An 11,612-nucleotide genomic window follows, 5' to 3' on the forward strand; every position below is an offset into this window, starting at 1 on the left:
GTGGTCCTGGCCTTGGACCAGCTACTTCCCCTCGTTGGCCCTCTGTTTCCTCCACAGTAAGGAGTTTGAATAGATGATCTTCAGGGGGCCTCCCAGCTGGGATTCAGGGTGTGACCCAAGAAGAGGAGGGAACTGAGGAGAATCAGTGAAGAAGCTGGACAGCAGGATCAGGATGGCATTCTCCAGCTCCTGCCCTCCTCTAGGGATATCTGGGGCATATCCCAAGGAAAGATGGGACCATTGGGAAGTGGCGGTGGGGATGGGGGTTAGGTTCTAGACTAGAGGCCATGCACAATGGCACAGTGTCTTGGGTGTTTGTAAACCAAAGCCTTGTCCTTTCTTCTGTCAGGAGTAGAGAACTTTCTGTCTTGTACTTGGTGACTACCGTCTGTGAACTTGAAGTTGGTCTTCAAAGTCTACCCCATTTCCTGTTTCCCTTTGCATCGCCTAAGCCCTAAAACCTTTCTTGGTGATTCTGCTTAATATGAATCCCAGTGCTCTCAGGGTAGGGCTGGTTGGGGTGCCCCAAGCCAGACTCTTGTCTCTTTGCATTCCATCTATAAAGTCAACTGTCATCATCCCTGGGGGTGGGGGGAGCAGAAAACTTCATCCCTACAGATAACTTCAGTTTAGCTTCTTAGTTTAGGAAAACTCCTAATCTGACTGACCATCCCCAAAGAAGAAGGTGGTGTGGAGGGTGTGTGTGTGTGTGTGTGTGTGTGTGTGTGTATGTGTGTGTGTGTACAAAGAATTCCTGCTCATTAAGTGAAGAATTCAGATTAGGGACCCCCTGAGGAAAAGGGAAAGAAAACAGCAGGACATCTCAAAGAATGGGAAATCTAATTAGACACATGACTCCCTGGGCTGACTCCTTGTCCTCCCTCTGGCCAATAGATGAGGGCGTGTCTAGTTGTCCCCTAGTGAGACGGGCAGTCATCCTCCCCAACACAGCCTTTATCTCTCTGGAAGCTGTAGGGCCAGACGCATCCCAAAGCATCTAAAGGTAAGAAAGGTAAGGTCCAAGGCTGGAGGCCTCACGCGTATTGATGTGCAAATTAAAGGGGCTAGGGCTGGGGCAGGGACTGGGCAGGGACTGGGCAGGAAGGATGAAGCGTCCAAGACTCCAGTCAAAGAAGCTGTGGATGGTCAATAAACTGCCTTGGGAATTGTTTTTAAAAGCATATATTTTGGTTGGAGTGGGGGTAGGGAACAGAGTTACTACCTTTTGCTGATGATGGGGACTTAGCGCTCAGTGCAGCTGAAGTAAAGAAAACCTGTGCTGTGGCTTTAGGAGGCCTATGCAGCCCGACACATGCTGGCTACAATGGTACAGGCATTTTCAATGTTTGTAGCGCTCACAGCCCTCCCCCTGTGTGCACAGATGAGTGAACTGCGCAGACGTTTGTGCTCATATGCACACACATATGGACAGAAATATGTACATAGATAGCTACCCAGCTTTCATGATGGAAAACACTCACAGACAACCACGTGGGGACAACCACACACAGACTCTCCAGTTTCTATAATATGTTTCTAAAAAGTTCCATTTCTAAGTCTGTTTTATCAGCTAACGTCCTTCTTTTACGTTGTATGTCAATTATAAGATTTGTCTCCAAGTTAACTGGTTGCTCCTAATATGGGTGGAGCCTTATTCAATTTTACACCTCTGGAGGCAAGTTCAGAGACTGCAACTCAGTAGATACCCCCTGAATGTTTAAGTGGACTGCATGAATGAGTGACCTTAGACCAACCACAAGAAGGCCTAGGGAGAGGGCCTTGTTAGCGAAGCTTACCTAACATGCATCTCATACACCAGGCGTGATGGTGCACACCTGTAATCCCAGCACTTGGGAGTTGGAGGCAGGAGGATTAGAAGTCCAAGGTCCTTCTCCACTACATAGCAAACTTGAGGCCAATCTAGGGTACGCGAGACCCTGTCACAAAAACAAAAGCCGAAGGAAACAAAAGTCTCTTTAGTGTTGTTTCTCCAAAGCTAGTTTTTTGCTTTGATTTGTTTTTTGACGAAGAGTTTGTTCTGAATATGTGGTTGTTTACTGGAGAGTATCTGTGCAAATGTGCAAGTGTGTCCAGTGACACAGTGTCCAGTGTCCAGTGGACAGAGGATTTTCTAAGCATGTCTGTGGTGAGATGAGTAAGCCTGGGGAAGCTGTCAGTGGGAGCCTGAGAGACTGATGGCCGCACTGTGAGCTGCAGTGAGTGGTGGCTAAAGATACCGCCAGACACAGCCTGGCCTTTAAGATGAACCTTCTGAGGAGGTTGTGTGGGAAGGCAAGAGTGAGCAAGCATGCCGGTCGGAGGTCGGGTGACTTTGTGGGCTATTCCCACGGAGCACTAGAGACCTCAGATACCGACCCTTCTACCACCTACCCACAAGATGGATATCAGTGGGATTCAGCCATTTCCACTTCTATTTCTCCCCAGGACCCCATGAGGCTCCTGGCTTTCCTGGGTCTGCTGACCCTGGTGCTGCATGAGGCAGGGACAGCTTCTCTCCCAGGGGAGAGGAAGAGAGAAGAGCAGAGCCCCGAGGAAGGTGACACTTATGCATTTCTGCATGTGGGGAACTATGCCCTGAGCCTGGAGGACTACAGTGACGTCATTGACCTGAGCAGCTATGAGGAACCTGCCGACTATGGGGACCAGACCCCTGAGGTGAAAGGACACAGCTGACTTGGATTCCCTGATTAGAGCCAGCTCCCTTTCCACCTGCCCTATGATACAAATCTCTTGAGCCTTCAACTCTTTCTCTATACGATGCAAATTCTTTGTGGATGCGTGTGTTCATTCATATATGTGCAGGTACACATGCATGTGTGCCCATGTACAGGAAGCCAAAGGACAGACGGCCTTAAATGTTGCTCCTCTGGAACCGTCCGTCGTGTTTTAAGACAGAATCTCTCCCTGGCCTGGAGCTTGTCAAGTGAGCTAGGCTGGCTGGCCAGCAATCCTCCCCAGCACTGAGATTATGAGCATTAACCCAGATCCTGGCAAAATAAACACACGAGGGTGTGGGGAATCAAATGTGTGCCCTAATCTCCAAGGAAAGCATTTTCCAACAGTGCTGTCTTCCCAGGCACAAGGTACAAATTCTTGTTCCTCCTTAGGAACTTGTCACTTACAGGCTATGAAAAAGAGGACACTAACCTCCAAAGTCGTAGTCCATGTGGCACACTCGGTAGGACCTCCCCCAGCAGGAGACCTCATACATACCTCCCCATGTGGTCAGATAGGATCAGGAGCCATGTCATGGAGTAAAGGTCAACTGTGTCTTCATGTTCTCTCCACCCCCAAAAAAGGGAAATGCTAGCTTGTCAATTCGTAGTCTGTCTTCCAGTCTGAAGTTCTCCCCTGTCCTATGCAAGGACTGACCTGTGCAGCATGGCACATGAGCCCAGAAGCCTCTGTCCATTGTGATGTGATGAAGATTGGGGTAGAGAAAAGGGTTAGGGCTGACCTGAACAATGCAGAAAGGACAGGAGTACCCGCCTGGATGAGCCAGAGGTCCAGACTGCAGCTCTGTGTTGGGGCCTTCTGGGTACCTGACCCTTGCCCTCCCCTCTCTTGACCTCAGTTTCCTCATTTGTATATGGTATTAGATGCCATGATCTCCAAGATCCCTTCCTTGCTCTCTCTGCTCTCTCTCCCTCCTCTTAATCCGCATGTTTCAACTCGGTCTCTGAGGTTTCCAGAGGCCACAGCTAAGTCCTTCTCAGACATAGACTGACTATGATACGCTTTGTGCTGTGTCTCCAGGCTAAAGTGGACAGCCTAACTCTCCCAACAAGAACCAGTCCCTCCCAGAGCACTGTGGCTCCAAACCTCACCATGACCAAGCCTACCACCACTGGCCTACTGAACACCCAGAGCAGTCAGGGTAAGTGCACGCAATCCGAAGGTCACGGTATACATAGATCACCGACCGAGGAACCTCAAGCTGGCACTGGGCAGTTCTAAAGTGGAGTATGGTGAGGGCTAAGGCCAGGGGGTCCTGGGTCTGGGTGAGCCTCTGCCAGCAGGAAAAGAAGGGGAGGTTGCCATGGTGAAAACAAACACCACCGCCATAAAGGGGAGTGGCTGTCTGTCCCTGATACTTCTGCATAAATATTATGCACAAATTGAGTGGGAGGCAAAGCAAGCAGGAACTCCTACACCCTATCAAATCCACCCTACCTTAATTAACAGCATCACTTGGGGAGCAGTTTGAGTGGTAATTAGATTAGAGATGATTAAATGCCTGGAAAGGAGAAGAAATAACTGCGGCTGTCACTTGGCATGGGAGCAAATGAAGCGGTGACACCGACTTCAGTATGAAGTCACCTTTGTTAGCAGCCCCTCCCCCAGTGCCTTTCTGGGCCCGGGGTGCAGCATCCCCGACTCTGCTGGGGGTCAAACACTGGGACACATGTTTGTCCAGCATGGACCTGGGGTACTGAGATAGGCTGAGGTGTTCCCTGGGGAGTCCAGGAACTCTTACAGCCCCAAACTCAGCCTTGAAGAGGCCATGAAGGATCTCAGCTAGACCTGCCTTTCTCAGCCTTGGGATAAGGGCACAGGACCTCTGTCCCTTGCCCCTGCTGATCCCTCTTGCTGCTTCATCTCTGGGCTGTGAACTTTCTTCCGATGCCTTTTGGGTACAAGCCTCTTTCTCAGTAAGCTCTGTGACTTGTGACAGCAAGTGACACTAAGCATTGTTCAGCTGTCTGAATCTCTTGACCGCTCTGTGCAGAGAGAGCACCAGGGGCGGAGAACAGGGGAGGGATGCTTCCCACTAGAAAATCAGGATGCTGACAACATCCCAAGAGGGAATGGATGCTCGGCAGGCACTGTCCATTCCCACTTGGCTCTGCTCTTCTTCCTAGAGCCATGTACAGCATAGTCAGTTCCTCTTCTTCCTGAGACAGAGGCAGCAACCCGTGGCTATTCCATATCACTCTGGCTTTTTTTTTTATTTCATCTACACTGTACCTTTTGGCACTAAAGAAGGATCCTCTGAGAAAGAGACAGGCAGAGGTCCTAGAAATAGTCACTTTAACTCAGGGGAACCTATAAAGGTTTGGAGTCTGGTGAAAGCACCATTGGGACTTGCACTGGGTGGTAGTGAGGTGAGCCCTCTTTTAGGCCAGGGTTGAGTGACAGGCTGAGAGAACCTGTGAGTCTTGTCTCGGTGCCTTGTGCTAAGTGGTTCTGGGCAAAAAAAAAAAACAGAGGTAATCTAAAAGCCACATGTGCTCATGGCTTAGGAATCCGCTAAAGCAAAGACCACTGCCCACAGAGGCTCAAGCCCTTCTGTTCTGTCTTCTGTCTGGCCAGGCCTGCCTACCTGCCTGGTCTGTGTGTGCCTTGGCTCTTCCGTGTACTGTGATGATGCAGACCTCAAGAACATTCCTCCCCTTCCCCAGATGACCACCTACCTGTACGCCCGCTTCAACCACATCAGCCACATCCAGGCCAGAGACTTCAAAGGGCTGAGTGAGTTATACTTTGGGAAAAGGTCGTGGCAAGGTAGAGAGGGCAGCCAGGACACAGATATGAGCTCACAGGCTGTCAAAGGGACAGGCGCTCTGATCCTTCTAAATCCCATAGAGTTTAAAGTGCTGGAAGTAGCCAGTTCTTCTCACGAAGGAACTGGGGCACAGAAAGGGAAGGTATATTGTGCTCAAGGCAACATTTCCAGGATGTTCCAGAAGCCGTACCTGTTAGAGACTCTGGGCTAGACCTCCCTGCACCTCCTCTCTGTGGCCCTGATGCTATCCAAAGAGCTGTTTGCTGTTTCTTTATTTTGCTTCTTACCACATTCCCTGTTTGAGGTGGGCGGCCTGGACTTTCATTGCTAGTAGCCTTTCAGGTCCTCAGCATCCTCCATGTAGAGTAAGTTGGGTTGGGGAGGGTTGCATGCAGTTCCTGAACTTGAACTTGTTAGTTCTTTTGAGGCAGGGGTGGGGCCCTTTTAAGATGGGTAACTACCATAGAACCAAAGCTCTGGAAGAAGCTGTCTAGGAATGAGGTGATTTAGCCTTGTTTCTCGTGGTCTGGACCTGATGCAGGCGGCAGCTAGTTAGAACTCACTTGGGAAGGATGGAGCAAGGCATGGAGGCAAACACATCCCGCCTGGGCCAGGAGAGATGTCTGTTCCAGTTTCAGCCTTCGTTCTCTCCCAACATCCTTCAGCAAAACTCAAGAGGATTGACCTCTCCAGCAGCTCCATCTCCTCCATCCACAACGACGCCTTCTGCCTGCTGCCTGCCCTGCAGGATCTGATCCTCTCAGAGAACCAGCTGGCAGCTCTGCCTGTGCTGCCCAACGGCATCGAGCTCCTGGATGTGCGCCTGAATCGGCTGCAGAGCTCGGGGATACAGCCTGACGCCTTCGTGGTGAGTCAGGACCTTAGTCCACCACACAACACCCACCCTACCATGTACCACAGAACACAGCATCCACCACACAACACCCACCCTACCATGTACCACAGAACACAGCATCCACCACACAACACCCACCCTACCATGTACCCTGACCTCATAGCAATTCATGCTCAACCCTGATCTTGGGCCTAAAAATCAATTCCCAATTTTTTTCTTTTTTTTTCTATTTATGTGTTGGAGAAGGTCTGCTTGTTGGTTCCAGGCTGCCCAGCTAGCTTAGACCCAAAATAATCACATAGAAACTGTATTAATTAAATCACTGCTTGGCTCATTAGCTCTAACTTCTTATTGGCTAACTCTTACATCTTAATTTAAACCATTTCTATTAATATGTGCATCGCCATGTGACAGTGGCTTGCAGGCTAAAGATCCCCCAGCATCTGTCTCTGGTGTATCCATGGCTTCTCTCTGACTCTGCCCTTCTTTCTCCCAGTATTCAGCCTAGCTTTCCCCTGCCTAGCTAAGTTCTGCCTTGCTATAGGTCCAAAGCAGTTTCTTTATTCATTAATGGTAATCACAGCACACAGAGGGGACTCCCACATCATTTATGGCTTATTAAACATTCTTCTCCAGAAAAGAGTGTTTTTACATTATGCCATCATGGTAGCCTCTGTAGCCTGTGTGAATGGGAAACACAGTGCTATCAGGTCCCAGGATACTGTTGGTGGGGAGAGAACACAGGAAATCAATACCAGCAACTCTCCCGTGCCTCTGTGAGGATACCACTGTAGTGCTGGCCTTTTTCTGTGCATCTGTTTCACTCGCTTTCTTTGTACCAGACCTATTCACCCAGACCTGCTCACTCCAGAGATGTTCACACCAGAGATGTTAACACCAGACCTGCTCACACCGAACCTGATCACACCAGACCTGTTCACACCAAATCTGCTCACACCAGACCTGCACACCCAAGACCTGGTCACCCTCAGACCTGTTCACACCAGACCTATTCACTCCAGACCTGTTCACCCCAGACCTGCTCACCCATTCTGTTCTTGAGAACCCCAGTTTGTCTGTAGTGTTGACCCTGACTCCATCTTCTACATACCATCTTAACAGTTTTGAAATCTACCACCAAGTAACTGCTCATTGTCTCTCTATGGTCAGATTCTCGAGACACAATTTGATGGGTTACTGAACATATTCGGTGGAAAGTGTTAAGTCATTTGACACAAATATGGTCCTGTGTAACTGCCCAAGGAACAGGCTGGTAAGAGCCCAGGACGCCAAGGAGAGGGTGGCAAAGCTGACACACCACCCAGCATGCTGGCTGCAGGACTAGGAAGGGCCTTCACAGCCTGGTATCTCATGTACAGCCTCTGTCTCTCTCAATACAGTTCAACCATGACAACATCTCTGTCGATACTGGACTATGGGTGGCCCCTAAGAATGAGTCATCTAGTAACTTCACAGCCCAGTAATTTCACAAGGACACATTTCTCAGAACTCACCCCTGTCCTTTAGCAATGCTCGACTGTGACAGGCTCCTTTTTACCAAGAGTCATATGTAGAAGCATCAAATAGAGAAGGTAAAAAGGGCAGTATATATAACCATTTATATATGCTACTATATATTATGTTTTATATGCATAATGTATATTCACAGACAAGGGTCTTGCTTTGTAGTCCGGGATACCCTCAAACTCATTATCCCCTCCCTCAGCTTCCTGAGTCTGCCATAACCGGGATACATATCACCGTGCTCACCGAGAGCTGGGTGCTGCTCTTTCACTGGTCCTCTCCCAGGATGCTGTGGGTTGGGGGCCTGCAGAGGGTACAGAGAGCAGTATTCGTGCCACTGGCGGATGTGATGCAAGCCCTGCAGACACTGGTTTTCTTGGCCATGCAGCAAATACTGGGATTGTCTGTCCAGGGAGGTCCCTGACTGCTCCAGTCTTCAGAGACATCCTGACTGCTTCCATATTAGGAGGTGCTTCTCTGCCTTCACTCGGGCCTATTTTCCTGGTCCAGAAAAGGCAGGGGCTTTGGAGCCAAAGGACCTGAGCTCATTGAGTGAGTCACCTCTGCTCTTGTTTCCTCATTTATAGAACGAGGGTGATAATGTCCACTTGACACCGCTACTGCAGGATTGAGCACGGCATTTGCAGAGATAACAGGATAGCTAAATGTAGGTAGTGGATTCTCCGTGAAGTGGTAGCTTATACCTCCCAGTTCTCCCAACCCGCTGCGGGCTGAGCTCTTTCCCCGAGTCCCTATCTGATTGGCCTTCCCTGATTCTGCAAGTGCTGAAACACTCACATGCTCCATGTGCCTGTGTGCCTTGGATTCCATTCTGCCATCCTCTGAGCTTGTTCCCCATAGTCGTTCTGAGTGGAGCATTTGGAAGACTTCACTGGGGGCAGAGTAGCTGAGACTGAGCTGAAATGTCCCCTGGTCCTTCCTTCTACCTGTTCCTGCCTTTATCTGCTCCTCCCAGCCAGCACTAACAGCTCCTTAATGCTCCCCAACTGCCAGAACTCAACGACAGCAGCTTTCTTTTGGCGTCCAAATGGGATTGGTATCTGTAAGCTCCTTAAAGAACCAGCATCTGTAGGCCTCGGAAGGATGAATTAGGAGGACCACAAGACTGAGGCCAGCCTGGGCTACATAGAGAATTCTAGGCTAGCCTGAGGTACAGAGTAAGATACTGGAGAGGAAGGGGAGACAGACAGGCAGACAGATAGGCAGGGACAACCCCACCCCACAAGTGCGACAACCTGACGCTGGCCTCCTGGGGCACCACTGCATGACCAGAGCCTGACAGGACTCACCAGTCTCCTACACTTTGTGTCCCCACAGGCCCTGGAGAAGCTTCAGTTTCTCTACCTGGCAGACAACCTGCTGGATTCCATCCCTGGGCCTTTGCCTCTGAGCCTGCGCTCCCTGCACCTGCAGGTGAGGAGCCTTGATCAGACCAAGGGTCAAAGAGAGTGAGCAGGGTGGAAGACAGATGCCCGGGGAATTCAGGACAGCGAGGACGAGCGTGGCCTGTATGAATGCTGGTCTCCTCTCCTTGTGAAGCATTTCCTTCCTGTACACGTCCGTATTCCACCTGCTTTGTGCCCTCAATTTACCCTCTTCTTCTTATCCCCTTAGGGCCCCCTCCTTCTCCCATCTTTTCTAATTCCCTCTCTCTCTTCACTCTCCACAAGCATCCTCTTCTCCCCGTGTAAAGTCTCAGCTCTACCTGCCTCAGTTTCTCCAGCTGTTGTGAGCCTTCAGCGTATGCTGTTCCTTCCAGAACAACATGATCAAGACCATGGAAAGAGACACCTTCTGTGACCCCAGGGAACACAGCCCCAAGCGACGGCAGCTGGAAGACATCCGCCTGGACAGGAACCCGATCAATCTAAGCCTTTTCCCCGAGGCCTATTTCTGCCTGCCAAGGCTTCCTGTGGGCCGCTTTACCTAGATGCCAACGGCCCTCTCTTCCCAGGTGCAGTGCTCATAGGCTCACTGATAGAGAGCTAGCTCCCTGCAGCTAAGTAGTGATCTGTAGTCCAAGTGTCAGGCAGCCTGTGAGCCGCAGTCGCAAGATTTCACAACACACACACACACACACAGATGAGAGAGAGAGAGAGAGCCTCCAGCCACCGAATTTGCTTTTCTCCCTCCTCTTTCCTTACACCTTATGGCTCCTGACTCAGAGGAGAGCTGCAGCAGAGATCTTTTCCACGCTCTCCATCCGTGTCTTCCCACAGAATTCCAGGAGAGCCATGAAAGAAAGAGGAGGAAGAGGAGGCGCCAGAGGGACAGAAGCAGGCTGGGAGGGGAGGGTGGGAGAGAGGAAACACCGGTGTGCTGGAGCCTCCTCTTAGCTGACGGGTAGGCCAGCAAGGTTGATAATTACGTTTTCCAGAATTTTGCAGTTCAGTTGTCAAACACAGTCATTATGAAAAATTAAATTATATAACCTCACAGTTATGCTGTAATATTATGCTGAATATGACTGGAACGAACACTCAAAATTTGCCAGCTCCCAATGAGTTTACCTACCTTGTGTCCCTGGTAGCTTTGTGGTAGACATTCCAGGTAACAGAGTGTTATAGAACGACCTTCCTGACTCATTGGTGTTGGCAGTTTGAAACTGACTGTAGTGGGGGATTTACACCATGGAAATCTATGGATGTTGTAAATCGTGTGTGTGTGTGTGTGTGTGTGTGTGTGTGTGTGTGTGTGTATGAGAGAGAGAGAGTCTATGTGAGTGTATCTGTGCGTGCCTATGTGTCTGCTTACGTCTGTCTCTCTGTGTGTACTGAGATTTAACTGTTGAATTTTTTGCCAGCACACCACCGAGGACAAAGAACTATGTTTAAAACTAGTCCTCCTGACCCTACACCCGCAGTGACCAGGGAGTACAGTCCCTTCGGTACCAACCCTTTGTTTCCTGCTTTTCCTAGGTTCTCCTGTTCTAGTTGGAGGGAATCATCCCCAAGGAGGGAAAACTGACCTGGCTTCTCACCTGCCAGCCCTCTGGCTGGGGCTCACCTCTTCCCTGGCTCTGCCTCAAGCCTCCTGATTTCGGGCCCCAGATTGCCATCCTTTCTAATAGCGCCTCCATATGCAACCAGCAGAGGGCAGCGTTGTGCAAAGATAAATAAATAAATAGAGGGATTACCTACAGGCTTTGGATCCTGGGCGGGGCCTGGGGCGCTGAGGGAATGAAAAGAGCATCTGATCAGCCAACTTCTTTGTTGAATGGAGGGGGAAGAGAGAGAACCAACCTCCCGTGTTACGGCCCTGAGTTTGTCATCCTCCTGCCTCAGCCTCCTCACTGCTGGGATTACAAGCATATACCACCATGCGCTGCTACCATGGTTTTCATAAGGCGGAGATATGACGGATGGCACTGGGTCTCAGGTATTGCCTCTGGGTGTTGGCCGAGGCGTGGAAAGGGCATACGCCAGGCAAAGCCTTGGCTTGCTCGGTAAGACTTTTATGCCACTGCTATCTGCCGTGTGCCTGCGACAGCGTCCCTGGTGTCCCTGGTGTCTCTGGTGGTAAGGTGGGCGAGTGTACCTCAGAAGCTTCTCTTTCCGGGTGGCACTTAATTAATTAAGGTCTAGCACAGAAAGAAAATCATCACTCAAGTAACTACATTATTCAACTCAGACATGCTACAAGGGAAATTACAGAATGTGACAGGAGCCGGTAAGAGGGGTCACG

The 11,612-nt window shown here is 50.2% G+C and overlaps 1 protein-coding gene across 2 annotated transcripts; it reads left to right on the forward strand.

Annotated features, from left to right (window-relative positions):
* The first annotated feature begins 1,012 nt into the window (after nt 1-1,012).
* On the forward strand, nt 1,013-10,204 carry Optc (opticin). 2 transcript variants are annotated; one of them, XM_085688217.2, is made up of 6 exons: nt 1,013-2,676; nt 3,778-3,898; nt 5,335-5,493; nt 6,193-6,395; nt 9,246-9,341; nt 9,688-10,204. In XM_085688217.2, exons 1-6 carry the CDS (start codon nt 2,263-2,265, stop codon nt 9,856-9,858), a joined length of 1,164 nt encoding a protein of 387 aa, XP_085544343.2. In that variant the 5' UTR covers nt 1,013-2,262; the 3' UTR covers nt 9,859-10,204. The 2 variants fall into 2 exon arrangements, with proteins under 2 accessions (XP_085544343.2, XP_085544345.2); XM_085688219.2 differs by having other exon boundaries at nt 9,599-9,794.
* The last annotated feature ends 1,408 nt before the right edge of the window (nt 10,205-11,612 follow it).

This window comes from Myodes glareolus, chromosome 5 (assembly GCF_982192425.1).
Source record: "Myodes glareolus chromosome 5, mMyoGla1.1, whole genome shotgun sequence".
NCBI lineage: Eukaryota > Metazoa > Chordata > Mammalia > Rodentia > Cricetidae > Myodes > Myodes glareolus.